The sequence below is a fragment of the Phascolarctos cinereus genome, unplaced genomic scaffold, assembly GCF_003287225.1.
Source record: "Phascolarctos cinereus isolate Bilbo 61053 unplaced genomic scaffold, phaCin_HiC Scaffold_2;HRSCAF=192, whole genome shotgun sequence".
NCBI lineage: Eukaryota > Metazoa > Chordata > Mammalia > Diprotodontia > Phascolarctidae > Phascolarctos > Phascolarctos cinereus.
Window position 1 is genome coordinate 352,575,216 of NW_027555625.1, and position 18,191 is coordinate 352,593,406.

General features: G+C 45.9%; 1 protein-coding gene across 1 annotated transcript in view; it reads right to left on the reverse strand.

Moving 5' to 3' along the window:
* Window positions 1-920: 920 nt before the first annotated feature.
* The window catches only part of LOC110203045 (inverted formin-2-like), a 29,999-nt gene continuing 12,728 nt past the window's right edge, over window positions 921-18,191 (reverse strand). Inside the window, exons 6-16 of the mRNA XM_078150385.1 lie at window positions 17,639-17,739; window positions 16,212-16,282; window positions 16,008-16,115; window positions 14,394-14,464; window positions 13,406-13,526; window positions 12,747-12,911; window positions 10,431-10,572; window positions 9,847-10,008; window positions 6,133-6,735; window positions 4,696-4,755; window positions 921-3,777 (exon numbers count right to left, since the gene is read on the reverse strand). Of these exons, the coding sequence (XP_078006511.1) occupies window positions 4,697-4,755; window positions 6,133-6,735; window positions 9,847-10,008; window positions 10,431-10,572; window positions 12,747-12,911; window positions 13,406-13,526; window positions 14,394-14,464; window positions 16,008-16,115; window positions 16,212-16,282; window positions 17,639-17,739 (1,603 nt within the window). The 3' untranslated portion in view covers window positions 921-3,777; window position 4,696. The remainder of the gene's footprint in view (window positions 3,778-4,695; window positions 4,756-6,132; window positions 6,736-9,846; window positions 10,009-10,430; window positions 10,573-12,746; window positions 12,912-13,405; window positions 13,527-14,393; window positions 14,465-16,007; window positions 16,116-16,211; window positions 16,283-17,638; window positions 17,740-18,191) is intronic.

Below are 18,191 nucleotides of genomic sequence, written 5' to 3' on the forward strand. Positions count from 1 at the left end.
GAATGAGGAACTCCAGAGTGAGGGAACTCCCTCCACCAATGCAGGTAACCACCAAGTCACTCACCCCCCCCCCCGGGTCACACAGCCTGGTCTTCCTGGGTCCTAGGTTGGCTCTCCATTGGCTTTGCCACAATGCTTCTAGAGTCTACAGAACAAGACAAGGTTTTCCATGGACATGGAGACAGTCACACAGACTGGAAGACACACCAACACCCAAAGGACAGACAAACAGAAGCATGAATTTTAAAGTAGAACAGGACAGACAACCAGGTCCTTGTCTGTGCTTTCAAAAAAAAACCCAAAAAACCAGCAGTCAGGCCAGACAGGCTGAACACACTTTGCTACCTCTAAAGAACCAGCAGGCCCCTTAGCACTAGAAGGAAGTTAACTGTGGCCCTGGGGAAATTCATTTTTATTGGGGGTGGGGAGGAGCATCAGCATCAGTGCAGTGGGCAGCCTGACCCGTGCAATACAATCGTTTGGAGGAGACAGCTGTGCCCTCAAGACTGTGGGGTGGTGCCACATCCCCTAGCCCCCAACTGTTGATGCCTTCCCCCCACTAGGTCTCTGGTGAAAACTTCCGTGGGCGAGAAGGATCTGTCCTCAATATTCAGAGAAAGGGAATCTGCCTGTTACTACCACTAAGCCCCGCAGATATGGTCCTCAGATATCCCCGCAAAAGCGGCAGGTACGCAAGGAACTTAGGCTTTGGGTTTGAGGGAGAAAAGTTTGTGGATTTTTTTAAGCCATCAGCTTCCACAGTCAAGGCCATGAGAAGACACTCCCCCCCATCCCCACCACCTGCAGATGTCCCCTGCACCAGGGGAAGATGGTGTACTGCTAGGGAAGGGATGTGTCCAAGGAGGACAGGCGGGCAGGCTCACTTTGCCTTAATGAGGTTTGACACTTGCTCCAATGAATAAAGGAAGATGTAAAAATTTTATTTCTTCAAACAATTTTGGAGGATTGTGTGGCTAGCCTGGTGGGGGTCACAGATGGAGAACTCTAAACATCAGGCCACACTCAGACTCTGTTCCCCCTACCAGTCTCTTCCCCAATCTGACTGACATTTCCACACATGCTGGATGTTGGCTTTCCTGTGGTTGGCTTTTCATCAAATGCTCCTATCTATGAAGGCTTCCATAGCCACTTCTTTTGAGTTAAAAAATGAAGTTTGCTGCTCAGGCTCTCAACTATGCAGATGGGGAGAGATGAAAACCTTAGTTCTAGGTTGGATGGAACTCAACAAGACTGGGATATAGGAGGCAGCCACTCTGCTGTCTCTGATCCCCTTGCCACTCCTGCCTCCCCACCCCACTGTATTGACTTCTAAAAAATTTTATTAATTTATTTTGATTTATTAACAATCACTTCCATATGCTTTTGAGTTAAAAATTTTTCTCCCGCTTCCTCCCCACCGCCCTCCCCAAGGCAGCGCACGATCTGATATAGGCTATACATTTACATTCCTATTAAACATATTTTCACATTAGTGATGTTGTAAGTAAAAATTAAAACCAGTAGGAGGAATCATCAGAAAGAGGAAACAAACCTCAACAGAAGAGAAAAAAAATGATAGCGATTCAACTTCCATAGTTCTTTCTTTGGATGTGGGTAGCATTTTCCATCACGAGGCCTCTGGAGATGTCTTAGATCCTTGTAATGTTGAGAAGGTTAAGTTTATCAATATTAGTCATCGCACAACGTGGCTGTTATTGCGTACAAAGTTCTCTTGGTTCTGCTCACTTCACACAGCATCAGACCATACAAGGTTTTTCTGAAGTCATCCTCTTCATCATTTCTTATAGCACAATAGTATTCCATTACATTCATATACCACAACTTGCTCAGCCATTCCCCAATTGATGGGCATCCTCTCAATTTCCAATTCTTTGCCACCACAAAAAGAGCTGCTATGAATATTTTTGTACATGTGGGTCCTTTTCCCATTTGTATGATCTCTTTGGGATGTAGCCCTAGAAGTGCTATTGCTGGATCAAAGGGTATGCACATTTTTATAGCCCTTTGGGCATAGTTCCAAATTGTTCTCCAAAGCGGTTGGATCATTTCACAACTCCACCAACAATGCATTAGTGTTCCCATTTTCCCACATCTTCTCCAACATTTATCATTTTCCTTTTGTCACATTGACCAATCTGATAGGTGTGATGTGGTACCTCAGAGTTGTTTTGATTTGCATTTCTCTAATCAATAATGATTTAGAGCATTTTTTCATATGGCCATAGATGGCTTTAATTTCTTCATCTGAGAACTGTCTGTTCATATCCTTTGACCATTTATCAATTGGGGAATGGCTTGTATTCTTATGAATTTGACTTAATTCTCGATATATTTTAGAAATGAGGCCCTTATCAGAGAGACTGGTTGTAAAAATTCTTTCCCAATTTTCTACCTTCCTTCTAATCTTAGTTGCATCGGCTTTGTTTGTGCAAAAACTTTTCAATTTAATGTGATCAAAATGATCCATTTTGCTTTTCATAATGTTCTCTATCTCCTGTTTGGTCATGAATTCTTCTGTTCTTCATAGATCTGATAGGTAAACTATTCCTTGTTCTCCCAGTTTACTCATGAACCCATTTTGACTTTATTTTGGTATATGGTGTGAGATTTGGGTTCCACTGACTTCTAAAAAAATTTTTTTAGGCAGTTGGGGTAAGTGACTTGCCCAGGGTCACACCCTAGTAAGTGTCAAGTGTTCGGTCTGAGGCCAGATTTGAACTCAGGTCCTCCCTGACTTCAGGGCCAGTGCTGTATCCACTGCACCACCTGGCTGCCCCTCCATTGACTTTTAATAATAAAGTTAAAGAGAACATTGACTGCCAGTCTTGAGTGGCGTCCGGGTCAGTCAATGATCCAAGAAAACAAGTGGATGGTGGGGAAACTCAAATCCCCATCAAAATCCACCTCTCCTTTAGAATAGTCCTCGACAAGTCAATTACTCTCTCTGAGCCTCAATTTCCTCCTCTGCCAAATGGGAATAATACTTGCACGGTGCCCCTCACAAGGCTGTTGTGGGAAGTGTCTGTAAACCTTAATGCACTACAGACATGGCAGTTATGTTATTTTTAGTTCAAAGGAATGACTATTTACAAAGCGATACATGCAGGGGGGTAAAACCTAGGATAGTTAACCAGGAAGGTCAGAGGCAGCTTGTGAAACTAGTACATCTTTTAACCATCCCATTGCCACTGCACATAGAAACTCATTGGAAACTCATCCTCATCAAATATTAATATTAACACTCAATATCGTATCAATCACCAAAGCCTTTGCCCCGCCAGGGGTGTTTATGAAAAAGAGCTATTGGGAGGGGATGTGGAGGACACTGGACTTTGGTCTGGGGGTGTGGGTAGGCTTTCTAGTTTAACTGGTCAATAGGTTTGGGCTTGGGCCCCACCATCCAAACAAGGTGGAGACTAGAGCGCTCATCTCTAGCTGCCATCCTGTGGATCCAAGGCAAGGTCTGTCCATCGCCTTCTGTCCCAAGTCTGGGGGGGGCACTGTTTAGCAAGCTCAGCAGACACACTCTTGGGTCCCATCAATGTAAGGCACTGAGTTCTAGGGTCTCTAGTCCCCAGCCCAGAACTCCCGAGGAACAGGAGTATCTGTCCCTGACACTCTCCGTGTGCCCTCCCACCCCGGCCCCTTGTGGTATAAGTGTCCTCAGCCCCAGGATTCCACTGCAGCACAGGGCATATATGAAGTCAGCCTCCATCTCCAGTCTTCCTCATTTGGCTATGGCCTTGGGCCTGATACCTGTAGGGAAGGAAGAAGAATAAACAGTTTTGTTAAGAGGGACCCTCCTCTTCTCCCCATCCTCATCATGCCGCTGAGCCGTCTGCATTCGAGAAGGGGCGCAGTGCAGATCGAAGTGGGGAAAGACCCCTTGTTAGTGAGAATGTCAGCCAAGGAGAAGGGGACACAAGGACACTGCACCTCCGACTCTGCTTCAGCCTGAACAAATGGCTTCACGATTTTCCAGCAAAAATCTGAGAGTAATTTCATTCAGCCTTCAATCGTTTTACTTCCCATTCACAGGATGATAGGAAGGGATCTTAGAGATTACCCAGTCCTGCCCACATATTTTACAGAGGAGAAGGAGGCTTGGGGAAGGAAAGGGGCAGTATCAGACACAGCCAGTATCAGAGCTGAGATTCAAATCCAGATCTTTAGTAGACTTAGAGGATCTGGGTTCAAAGCATAAGCCTGGCTACTTACTGCTTCTGTGACCCTGAGCAAATCATGACTTCCTGGGGCCTCAGTTTCCTCCTAGTGAATCCATTCAATAAAGCTTAGCAGTGATAGGCTAGAAAGAAAGGACTAGGCTACTGACGGACCTGGAGTTGCGTTTGCCTCCGTGCAAGAGAGGAACAGTCAGCAGAAGCGAGGCCAATGGTTACCTTAACATGGAAATGTTGGCATTTTAAGATAACCAGCAATCTTTCCTCACCTGGGGAGTCAGAGAGGGGAGAAGATAAGGAAGGAGGGAGACAGAGGGAAGAAGAATCGACCAGCTACCAACAGCACACGTTTGCTACCAGCCGAGAAGCCTGCCAGCTCCCGGGGAGAAGCACCACGTTAGCAGAGAGCTATCGACACAGGACTGGGGAGAGCACTGTCCCACCATCGCCACCCGGGTTAGTCGAGAAGAAGCGATTCTGGCTATTTACCTACCTCACTGGACCACACAATGCCATTTTGTTTTATCATCTCCAGAATCAGAGTCAACCTCTGCTTTTGAATAAAACACATAGGAGATAACCTTGTCACAAAGAGTCCAAACCAAACCAAACCAAACCAAACCAAAAAAAGGGGACCTGTAGTTCTGTCTGAGAAGGCAAACTCCCCGAGGACAGGCAAACAAGGGAGACAAAATGGGGCTCTACACCAGCGATGTCAAACTCAAACAGAAATGGGGCCACTGATCCAGACATATGCTGGCCACATATTGACTTGACCTTAACATGTAATGTTGTCTGTTTTATTGTATTTTTATTTACTTTGTTATATTTCCCCACTGCATTTTAATCTGACGGGCAACACTTGGGAGTGTTATGGGCACCTCTGCTCTACACTATGCGATAAGAATTCAGCAAACACTTAAGAAATGGCTACTGTGTGCAGAGCCCAGTTCTTGGTCCACAGCTTGAATTCTTTTCCATGCTAGGTCTGGAAAGCAATAAGAACTTATAACTATATAGGTTGGTGAGTGAGTACTGGATAGACCCTGAGATTTGTACCTGTCACCTGACCCTTGTAACAATCTTATGAGTGAAGCAGTGAATAAAGTGCACTGTCAGTCCCATTTTATGGATGAGAAAGCTGAGGCTGAGAGAGGTTTAGTGATCTGTCCCAGGATCAATAGAGCTAGGTAAGTGCCTGAGGTGGGTTAGAACTGGAAGGCTCCCTGGCCCCTAGTCCAACCCTTCTATCTACTATGTGTCACTGCCACACTGAAAAAGAATGATGGGTGTATGTGTGTGTGTGTGTGTCTTCGGCATGAATCCCTAACTGGAAGATAAGGGGAAAGTGGATGAAGGTCCGAATTAGTATGTATGAAATGTATGAAAAAGAAATGAATGATGAAATGAAATGAAGTTGGCATGTCCATAGTGCTGTAAGTTTTGCAAAGCACTTTATAGGAATTATTGTATCTGATCCTCACAACAATCCTGGGAAGTGGGTGTTGTAATTAGCCCCATTTTGTAGATGAGAAAACTGAGGCTGAGAAAGGTTACATGACTTGCCCAGGGTCATGATGCTAGTAAGTGTCTGAGGTCAGATCTGACCTCAGGTCTTCCTGACTCCCAAGTCTAGCATTGAGCTACCTGGCTGACTCATTAGGGGGATGGGCTTTACCGAGCATCCACACTTTCTTAAGCCTGGTCTCTCTTGTGATCAGAGATGTGTGTTTGTGAGAGGGCTGGCTGGGGTCTGAGCTCAGTCTAGAGATAGTGTCAGGGCTTAACTGTGTCCTTGCTGAGAACTGAGTTCCAGATGGTATCACCAGATACCCCAGGAAGACCAGGTGCCATATGCCCATATAAGAAGAAACACCATCAGCCGCTCTGACTCAGTGGAGAAGGCCTGGGAATAGACAAAAGAGATTACCTTCATGGCTCCTAGGATGTCGCTTCTTCCTCCGCTTCCCAGATCCCTTCTTGGTTCGCTGCTGGGATCGAGGGAGGGTCCCAGAGCCCGAGGAATCAGTAACAGCGCCTTCAGAGAAAGACCTGTCCAGAGAGGTGTCCAGCACTGAGTCTGGTGCTGTGTCCTCCTCCTCGTCCTCCTCCACCTCTGGAGAAGCTGGCTCTGCATCCTCTGACCTCTGATAGCCATTCTTGGGTCCCTCGGCTGTTCTGCCAGCCTGGTGTTCTGCAGCTTCATCCTCCGCTCTGGTGGCATCGACCTCACTGCCTACGTCCATGCCCCAAGGGGGAGAGCCACTGGAAAACCTGATGGGCTTCAGAGACTTGGAGTCATCAAGCTGCACTATCTGAGGGCCATCAGGAAAGCTGGGCATTGGTGTGGAAGCTCTGTTGCCCTCTGGGCTTGGGCAGCCATGGCCACTGGCTTCAGAAGGTCCTTTGGGGATCCCAATAATAGATGCAGGACCATCTGGGTGGTCCTGGTCCCCAGTCTCTCCAGCAACAGCAGCAGCAAGGTCAAGGCCCTGCCCAGGCTTGGGGCTGTTGCCAGCATCCTTTATGGCTGCTGAGAATAAACATGTGAATGTCAGGCAAGGTAAAACCACTCCAGAGGTGGGCGTGGCGCTGAATCACCCTTTCACTTGGTTTTGTTCTGGGGGAAAAGGTCAATATAAGCACATCCACCCCACCACATCAGGTTACTACTTGTGTGTCAGCCTTCATTCATGTCAGTCCTGTGTCCTGGATGTCTCTCTCCTCTTTTCCCCCCACCCCCAAGGCCCACCTTGAACGCCACTTTCTCTAGGATACCCCACCCTGACAACCTTTCACCCTCACTCAGCTCTCCCTTCAGGGACCTCCTATTAGCCCTTACAGCCTGAGTCACACAGTCTTAGAGTGAACTCATGTTACATGTGTCACGTTTCCCACCTAATCTTAGAGCTCCCCTAGGTCAGGGATTGTCTTTGGACAGTAACGGACAACAAGGCCACTCAGAGCCTCTCGTGAAGGAGTGGGCTATTAGGAGTTCTCAACTCAGGGGTCTCCACTTCACTTAGGCCATGAGGTATGCAGTCACGGCAGCGGAATACCCTCTGGGGAATCTTCTTCAAATATGTCTACATAGTAATCAGGAGAATCAAGAGGATCATAAATGGCCCTCCAAGGTCTTCCAGTTGACTCCCCCCATTTTAAAACTGAGAAAACTGAGGCCCAGAAAGACTATATGATTTGCCCAAGGTCAGACAGGTAAGTTAGTGGCAGAGCCAGGAGCTAAACCCCAATCCTCTGACTCCAAATCCAGGACTCTTTCCACTGTACCATGTGAACCACACGTAATTTTCAAAGAGTTTGCTGGTGACACACAAATAAACAATGCGGTGTGCTAGGGATTTGCCCAGATTTGACTGGTGCTCACCCTTGAAGGGCACTTCCCTACAATCTGCTGTCACTGACATCCTCAAAACTGTAGAGACATTGGACGGCAGAGGAGTGGGTAGGACCTTTTTTTTTTATTTTAAGAAATAAAAGAAGCATTTCCATAACATACTGGAATAGAAAAAAAAAGATGATTGCACATGAAACTGTAAATTATGTATTAACTTGCTATTCCTTTCAAATATACAACAAAATTATCATGTAAATTTCCTTTTTTTTAATCCCCTGACCTAGAGATGGCTACTGTTAGATGCAAATATGTGTGTGTGTGTATATATATGAAGATATATATGTATATATATATATATATATATATATATATATATATATATAGATACACACACACACACATAAATATATACACATATACGTCTGTGTGTATGTGTATAAAATCATTCTGTACATACTTCTACTTATTAGTTCTTTCTCTGGAAGCAGATAGTGTCTTCTTTCATAGGTCCTGTGTAGTTAATATAGGTAGGGCCTTAATAATGATAATGATAAAAATAATAGTAGATGGCATTCATGTAGCACTTTGAAGTTTAAAAAGTGTTATGTTACCTCATTTGGTCCTCATGAGGTAGGTGCTGTTATTATCTCTGGTTTTACAGTTGAGGAAACTGAGGCAGACAGAGGTTAAGTGACTTGCCCAGGGTCACACAGCTAGCTAGTATCTAAGGTGGGGTTTGCACCCAGGTCTTCCTAACTCCAAGTCTAGCACTTTTTCCACTCTGCCACTAGCTGTCCATATTAGTGGAGTAAAAAATCCAAACAGAGCCTAGGTCAGACAAGTCCCTGGCTTTACTGAGTAGCTATCAACGCAAGGAAATGAGTCCAATGGCACATATACCAGTCTGGAGTTGTCTGCTAGCAATTAATTATGTCACCTGGAGGTAATTATGGACACAGTTTCAGCTCCTTCATGAGCAAGCTGCTGACACCTGTGAACTTGGCGGCTCTGCAAAGACAGATTGCAGGTGAGCCCATCTTTCTGGTGCTGTAAAAGAGAGGTGACTTGGACCTGGTCAAGGGCCTGGGTTTGAGACCAAAGCCCAGTGGTGGCATTGGGCTCCATTCCCTTCTTGCTTTTCTGAATGATCTGTCTGGTTCCTTGAAGATTCAGAACCCTAGGGGAGTGAGTCCTGTCTGAGCATACCTAACAGAGAGCTGGAGACTTTGGGGAGCCCCAGTAAGGCTTGTCTGCCTGACTGCAATTCGGGAGAGGCACAGCTAGGATTTGGGTCATCTCACTTAGAGGGCTGCTTGTGATGATACCCTGATCTTAGGTATGGCTTTGCAATCAATACTTGGTGAGTCTCAGCTGAGATGTTTTCATTTCTCCTGGGGAAGTTAATTAAAATGATAGGGAATAAGAGGTCTGGGCGGGTTTGACTTCCTTCTTGCTCACTCTTTCTCTGTGCTCCTCTCCCATACCTTCCTCCTAATGAAAGGGCAACCTCAGTGCTCAGAGAGGAATTCCTCATTAGAAGAGAAGTACAAAAGATGGCAGGGCAGAGGTAGCAAAAATTCAACCAACCAGGTAACCCAGTCTTCTTGAGCCCTGCTGTCTGTCCAGTCCTGGGTTCAGCTGGAGGAATGAAGAGACAACCTAGACTAGATCCAATCCCTACTTGTGGTGAGTTTGCAAAATGGGGGAGACTCAGGGATTTCTCAACTTGGGGGAGACAGGGCTTCATACACACACACACACACACACACACACACACACACACACACACACACACACACACACGTGTGTGTGTGTGTATATATGTGTGTGCATATATGTATGCATATGTGCATATATGCATATATGTATATGTATATACATGCATACACAGATATGTATACACATAGTATATGTGTGTAGGTGTGTGTATGTATGTGTGTGTGTGTGTGTATATATATATACATACATACACACACACACACACACATATATATATGTATACACATATATTTATAATCAAAGAGTCTCTAAATCCTAACAACAGAATTGTAGACCCCCAATTCACTGCTCAGTTGCTTTCCCCTTCTAGGCCTCCATTTCCTGATCTGTCATAAAGGAGTACAATTCACATACATATAATGTACTGTGTGGCCCACACTCTACATCCTATAAAAGTTCAAAGAAGGAGGAGTTCACTGATGTCTGGTATGAGCAGGGAAGGCTTTATGGAGGAGGTGAAATTTGAACCCTGAAGGATGGGCAGTTTAGAGGAGGGGAGCCATGTCTTACCAGTCTCTTTTTCCTTGTAGGTTTCAGAAGGTGCCACTTTTAGGCCATTCTCCGAGTCCCCTTTGCCCTTGGCGGTCTTCCTCAACCGGAAACCTTTCCTGATGTCAGCCAGGAGGGCGTCGATGACACATACTTCCTCCTGTTTCACCGTTCCCTTCCGAACTACAGAAATCCCAGAAGTCCCCCAGTCACCCCACAGATACAGCCTGCTCAGTCCTGAGCTCTCTGGGACCGAAAGAATAGAAGACACAGCATCTGCCTTTTGGGAGCCCCAAGTCTGAAGAGGAGGAAGGAGATATGACCTCTGCCCTCCAAAAGCCCCCAAGGGGAGAAAGGGAATCTAAAAAGGATGTAAAGGTATTTAGAAAGAAAATAATTTCCAGGGACTAAGGTTGTATAGGACTGAAGGGTTACTGGAATCTCTGGCAGAATTAACCAGGGAGGGCCTTCTACAGCAAGTGGCCTTTGCAGGGAGTGGCTTTGGAAGCCTTCACTCTTGGTCTTGGGTTAGGAAAACTGGTCTTGGGCTTGAAGAGTAGTAGGGGGAGAGAACTTCTCCCTACCGTGTAGCCTAAGCTGCTCACCTGGCCCAGAAACCCCATGGCCCTGGTCCCCCGGCTTACTGATCTTCCCATCTTCCCCCCGCAGCCTCTTAGCTTCTTCAGCCTCCAGCTGCTTCTTCCTCTTCTCTGCCTTCACAGCCTGCTCCTTCCAGTCCTTGTTCTCCTGATGACAAAAAAAGACAGAAGGGCCTCATTGGCCACTGAGCCTCCAGAGGCATGGGCCTGGGGCTTTGGGTTTTCTCAGATGCCTTTTGATAGCATCCTAGAACGTCAGAGGTCTTACAGACCATCTAATTTAGCACTCTCATTTTCAGAAGAGAAAGGTGAGGCCAAGAGGGGGGGAAACAACCTGCCCAGGGTCACGCAGCAAGTTAATGAGTCTAGACCATGGGCCTCCTGACTCCCAGCCCTGCTCTTCTCTCAATCACAATACTTGTCTTTGTGTCCCATATAAGTATGCCTGTATGGTCCTCTGAGATGGTGAGCTCCCTGGCAGCAAGAGCCACATATGCTTAGGTCTCTTGTGTCAGTGTGGCAAGGAGACATAGTAGGTGCTTAATAAATGCTTATTGACTGAGATGGGAAGGGATCTCATTTGCATGGATTTATCTGTCAGCTGGTGATCTCTGCAAGGGCCGAGCAGAGACCACAATGTTTATGTCCTTCTGTCTGTCCGTCCAAGATAGGCAGGGAACCTGAATCCATAGCTCTGTCTGTCTGACTCAGTGGGCTCCCTGAGGGCAAGGGCTGTGACTATGGAGTTCTCTCTGTCTGAGATGAGCAGGCAACATGTCAGCATGGCTCTCTCCAGTGGTGCCCAGCCTGGCACCTCAGTCTAAGGTATCCTGATGATGTTGGTATGAATGCCCCAACTTCTTGGGTGCATAAAAGAGAGCCTGTGAGGAAGCAGGGTGATGTTACCCGATGCTGAGGCAATCCTTCAGGTAGAGAAAAAAAATTAGATACAAGTTGTCACATTAAATAAAGAAGCCACTATGATCATGCAGGCCATTGATCCCATTATCACATGGGCCCCAGGAATCCAGTGCTCCCCTGATGACAGCTTTGGAGTGGAATGGAAAAGATTTTATTGGTGTAGACAGTTCCAAGTGTGGAGATCCCTCTACTGATGCAGAGAGGGAACTCATCTGTAAGTTACAGCCTCGGAGGGTTGTCTGAAGGCACTGAGAGGTGAAGGAAGATGTGCCCACAGATAGTACATGTCAGAGGCAGCATTTAAATCTAGGGCTCTTGGACTTCAGGGCCAGCCCTTTATCTACTATGCCACAGTGCCTCTCAAATAATATTAGATCCCATTTCTATAAGTGAACGCTATTCCCATTTCCACAGTGCTTCACAGTTTATGAAATGTTTTCTTCACAACTTTATGAGGCAGGCTGTGGAAATATTCTTATCCCCATTTTACATAAGAGCCTTAGAGACAGGAAATGATGTGCCCCAAATATCTTGGCTAGTGAGTATCAGAGCCAGGTTTCCAACCCAAGTCCTTGTACACAATGCAAGCTGGGAGTTCTGCATTAATTCTGCCACCAGCTCCTTGTGAAACCAGGCACGTAGCTATCAAAGTTTCCTTGGCTGCAAATAGGGGGCTTAGAATCTTTGGGATGTTGGGAAGCTGAAATGATATAAGAGATGCGAGAGGGCTTGAGGAAGTTACAAGTAGCCTGTAGATGTCGGGGATCATTACTATGGTATATCTTGCTTGTTTTTGTATCCCCAGCACTTAGCACAATGCCTTACACACTGGTGTTATTGTTGAGTTGTGTATGACTCTTCTTGACCCCATTTGGGGTTTTCTTGTTAAAGATACTGGGGTGGTGTGCCATTTCCTTCTCCAGCACATTTTACAGATGAGGAAACCGAGGCAAACAAGGTTTGCCCAGGGTCATATAGCTAGTAAGTGTCTGAGGCCAGACTTGAACTCGGGAAGATGAGTCTTCCTGACTTGGTCCAGCACTTTATGCACTGCACCACCTAGCTGCCCTAAGTCAGTGCACACAGTCAATGCTTATTCAATGCTCTTTCTTTTCTTTTCCTTTCTTTCTTTCTTTCTTTCTTTCTTTCTTTCTTTCTTTCTTTCTTTCTTTCTTTCTTTCTTTCTTTCTTTCTTTCTTTCTTTCTTTCTTTCTTTCTTTCTTTCTTTCTTTCTTTCTTTCTTTCTTTCATTCTATCTATCTTTACTGGAAATGCAGGGTCTCAAAAGTGCCCAGTAAATGTTCTTTGTGCTCAGCAAATACCAAATGGATATCTATGCAATTTGAATTTTTTTACTTGTAGCACTGCATTAAAGTTTTCCCTTGTTCACAGGACACTCACCTTCATGGCTCTGATGAACAGTTCTCGAAATGTCTTCATGGTGCTGAAGGTGTCCTCCAGGGAGAGCTTGTGGGCATCCTCACAGAGGTAGTCAGCCAGCTCCACCTTCTTCCTCTCAATGACCTTAAACTCTTCCTCTAACTCCCTGGAGGCTGAGATGCTATCCTGGGGAGAGTCATTCATTCACAGTCCAGCTGTGTCTGAGGACCCCTTCAGACACCCCACACATGAATCGCAGAACCTCTGCAGGCCCAGGTCTGCTTCCTTTGTCCCTCCCACACTGTGAATTCCCTTGGGCAAGGCCCAGGTCTGCTTGCTCTGCTGTTTCCCGAACAGCGGAGCTGAGCATTGACTTGGTCACACGGGAGAATGGAAGCATTAGTGGGTGGAATTCAGGAAAGACTTGCCAAATCGCTTGAGTGCTTTAGCACCCAGGGCACTAGACTTTCCCTCTCCTTTTTATGTCTTTCTCTGCCTTTATGTTTATCTGTCTCCCCACCTTCCCTCTTCCCAGTTTCCATCCATCTCTGGTCTACTTCGAAAGCTACTCCCCAATAAAACACATACTGGCCTGTGCCTCCTTTTGACTGTACCCAGCCCCCGAGAGTTTACACCCACCTCCCTGATTTGGCCTAAAGCTTCAGCTGGTGGTCACTTGCCTGGAGGGGCTTTGCGTACTGCTCCTGAACCTCGGGAATCCCTGAAGATACCTTCTGCTCCATCTCCAGCAACTGCTTCAGGTTAGTGCTGGCTTCCGAGTGGATGACATCGATATTGATCCTAAGAGTTAGTGAAGGGGAGGGGTGGAAGAAGGACCTCATTGTGAGACCACAGGTCAGGGATCACCTGGTGTAAAAACTGGAAAGGCCTATTTCCTCTCTCCTGATGATATCTGTTCTCCCCTCCCCTCCCCCATATTACAGATGAAGAAACTGAGGACCAGAGAGGGCAGTGATAACAATCAAAATGTAACAGCTAGAGATCAATAATTATACCACAATTTCCCCCATACTGTCAATTGTATGGATGGGAAAATGGGCCTATTTCGAGAATAATGTGTGTGTGGTTTTTTTTTTTTTGCCTTTTTTTTTTTGGTAAGGCAATCAGGGTTAAGTGACTTGCCCAGGTCACACAGGTAGTAAATATCAAGTGTCTGAGACTGGATTTGAACTCAGGTTCAAGGCTGGAGCTCTATCTACTGCGCCACCTAGCTGCCCCATAACGTGTATTTGAAAGCAGAATATGGCACAGAATGTCAGCTGGAAAGGAATTCTGGAGGATATTTAGTTTAATGCATTCAGTTTTTAGAGAGGAGAAAACTGAAGCCCCCTCCAAAACAAGGGACTTGCCCAATGAAAGCCACACAGTCAGTCATAGGCAGTGCCAGGATTAGAACCCAGGTCTCCTGACTCCCACTATAAGGATTTTTCTAATGGTTGCATGCTCTCCCAGATGTAAAGGATTCTAATTCCATTAAAGCCATTTCCCAAGGTCTTATGGGGAAATTGTTCATTTACGATCCAAATGTAGGATCAGTAAATGAGTGAAAATGCTTTTCTTTTGGCTGATACCAAGAGGGCCAGGTCCAACCATGCTCTTCTCCTCTTGGGCATGGGAGCCATAGCAATGATGAGGGAAGTTTCTTACCCTGCTGCCCGGGAGATGTGCTCTAGGTCACTGGGGAGCTGCAGGAGGTCAGGGTGATTTTTTTCCACTTCCTGAAAAAGAAGGAACATTTCAGCATCAATAAAGGTGAGGACAGTGTCTTATCTACAGCAGAAATCTTCCCCAGCACCCACTACAGTGCTCTACATATAACAGGCACTTAATAAATATTTTTTGAATTGCATTTTAGCCAAAGCATTCTTTCCTTTAATGCCTCCAAACCCCAGCTCCAATCTGAGTAGATTGGCCACTAAAGAGAGAGCCACTGTATTCCCTGAGCCTGTCTGATCTGGACATGAGCCACCTCTCATGGCTCTTCACCCCTAGTGTGAACCAGATATCCACTCATTTGTAGAAAAAAATTATTTTTAGCAACATTGCCTTGCACCATTTTTCTCACAATAGCCCTAGCCCCCTGTTCATCTGAGGCACCCCCCCCCCACCCTTAGCCTATTTGTGGAGTGGGTCCATCTGGATGTCTGTTAACTGTGGCCAGTCTGTCTACCCGATCTTCCCAGGGTATATAGTCAGCTCAGCTTGTTTCAGCTCTGAGCTCCAGGAAGGGCAGAGACTGGGCCATGGAATTCAGAGGACACTCCTTACATCGCTAGCACTGGTGACTGCTTACGAATGTTAGAGCTGGAAGGGACGGACGCTGGGGACCACTTAGTCCAACCTCCGTGCTTTATGCCCCAAGGGGAGGAGAGCCTTTCTCAAGGTCAGAACCAGTGAAGTGCCAAGTCACTGACTCACCGAGGGCAAGTCTGGGCTTTTAATTCCCCATCTCTAAAGTGGGGATCTTCAAAAAAAAAACCAAAACATTGATGCTTTTTGTCTTTGCATCAGATGAAACTCTTCTTGTGACATTGTGGGGAAAACGAAAGAAAACCATGCCGTATTGTGACCATCAATGTGCGCAATAGCCTGTCCTGGTCCTGAGGACCTGTAAGGTCTCTTCCCCCTCTAACATGCTCCAATGCTGTGAAGTGAGTTTCCAGAAGCTGAGAAGTTAGGACACTGGCAGGAAGACAGCAAAGAGAATAGAGAAGCCTGACAGCGGAGGCTTTATGCTCTTATGCTTCAACTTTTGTAGTAGGACAGTGTGGCCCTGTGGGTAGAGCTCTGTCCTGAAAGTCCAGAGAACTAGAGTCAAGCCCTGCCTCTGATACATACTGGCTGTATGACCTTGGGTAAGTCATTTAACTTCTCAGCATTCTAGGCAACTCTCTCAGACCAGAGAAAGTGCCAGTCTACTTCGTTTGGTTTTTCTTTTTGGCTCTTTGGTGAGGCAATCAGGATTAAGTGACTTGCCTAGGGTCACACAGCCAGTGAGTATTATGTGTCTGAGGCTGCATTTGAACTCAGGTCCTCCTGACTCCAGGGCCGGTGCTCTATCCACTGCGCCACCTAGCTCCCCCGCCAGTCTACTTTGGCTGAGGAGCTAGTCCCCTCTCAGGAGCTCCCTACATCAACCAAATCACAAGTCTGATAAAAAACAACAACAAAAAAACAACCTTTTAATGGAGTAGCAGTTGTGAATGTGGAGAATTAAGCTCCCGCCAGGGAATGTTTGGCAAAGGCCTCCAGGTTCCCTACCTCCAAGATGTGATGTAGCAGGGTCACACGGCTCTGGTTGGCCTTGGTTTCTGTGAGTTTGAGCAGGGTACTGATCTTAAAACCATCAGCATCTCCTGTGTGACTCCCCTGGAAGAGATCAGAAAAACCGTCAGTAAGGCTCCCATAGACAGGGAGGAGGCAGGACAGTCCCTGTGGTCTGTAGTGGGCTGGCGGGCAACTTACATAGTTGAGGAAGTTTCCAATTTTGAGAATCAGTTGGCAGAAAACTGGCAGACGCTGACTGGTGAGGAGACCTGTGGAGCAAGGGATGTTTTTAATGATTCAGTTCTGTGAACAAATCTAGTTTCCAGGTGCCCAAAAAAGCCACCAGGGGCTCTGCCGGGGACTCCGAAGGATGGGTTAGGGGACAGCGTAGCTATCCTCATGGGTCAGGGACGTTCCCAAACATGATTAATATCCTTTAATACCCTTTTACTGGTCTGTCGTCAGGAGTTTAACTAAACACTTGTAGAACTGGCTGATATTCCTCCATGAAGCAATTCATAGAATCACAGTACATAGAATTGGGGATGGATTTCAAGATCACTTAATTTTATGGATGTCAGAAACTCAGGGTCAGAGGGCCTGAGTGATATGACCAGGAAGTAGCAGGCCTGGAGTCAGGAAGACTTGAGTTCAAAAGTAGCTTCAGACCCTGGGCAAGTCACTTAACCTCTGTTTGCCTCAGTTCCTCATCTGTAAAATGGAGATACAATGGAGAAGGAAATGGCAAACCACTCCAGTATCTTTGCCAAGAAAATCGCATGGACAAAAGTCCATGGGGTCACAGAAAGTTGGAAATGACTGAACAACGGGAAGCAGATATTAAACTGATCTTTCCTTCCTTCCCTCCTTCTGCCCTTCCCTCCATCCGTCCTTTCTTCCTTCCTTCCTTCCTTTCTTTTTCTTTCTTTCTCCCTTTCTTTCTTTCTTTCTTTCTTTCTTTTTCTTTCTTTCTTTCTCTTCTTTCTTTCTTTCTTTCTTTCTTTCTTTCTTTCTTTCTTTCTTTCTTTCTTTCTTTCTTTCTTTCTTTTTCTTTCTCTCTTTCTTCCTGTCTTTTGTAAGAATTGAAAAGAGGTCTTGTGAATTCAAAACCAGTGTTTTTTCACTGCTGCATCAAAAAGAGAAAGAAAGAAAGAAAGTCCAGACTCTACCATTGAGGGGTTAGTGTGCTAGTTCACATCTCTTCCTGGGGTGGGCCTGTGTGGGATATGGGATGTTATGTTCTCTCATCTGCCCTCAGAATGCTCATTTTAAATCTTGCCACTCCCTGTGTAACCTTGGACAAATCCCTTAATCTCCCTGGGCCTCAGTTTGCCCATCTGTAAGACAAGGGGGCTGGACTTGAAGCCCTGTGAAGTTCCTCTTGGTTTTCAATCTACGGTACTACGGGAGAAGGAAAATGGGGGACAGACTCCAGTTTTAGCTCCTGAGTTTTAGTAACCACAACTATTACATTTCTTGATCTATTTCCTTACAGATTTTACTCGTGTCCTCTCTCTGTTTCCATTTTTCAGACTGAAGAAGTGATAGCATTTGAGCCCATATCCATACAGTTTTGGGGTCTACCCATGAGTCCCACCCTGTGAGGCCCCCATGGCTCCACTTACTCTCACAGGCCCTGCGGATGACCTCAGCTTTGGGTCGGATCATGTCCAGTATGATGACCGTCTCTTCACAGAGCAGCATGCACTCAATCCGCAGCTGGTAGCTAAAATGGGGAATTAGTACAGATATAGGTCACAGCTCCTATATGGAAATATAGGTAATAGGATATATGGAATATATGATGTATGTGGAATATATGGAATAAATATGGAAATAGGTACTTGGTTCCCCATAATGGGCTCAATTCCACTGGGAGCCCCAGATTCTCAGAGCTGGAAAAGACCTCAGAGGTTCTGTAGTCCAATCCATACTTGAACAAGAACCCCTATGACTTCCCTAATATGTGGTCATTCAGCCTCCTCTTAAAGACCTCTAGTGATGGGGAGCTCATAATTTTCTAAGAGAGATCGTTCTACTTTATGACACTTAAAAAGTTTTTTCTTTACACTGAGCCAAAATCATCCTTTCTGCAACTTTCTCTCTGTTCTCCCTTTTCTGTTGCTTTGGATTTTCCCCTCTGGGGCCAAGAAAAACAAATCTAACCCTTTTTTCCAA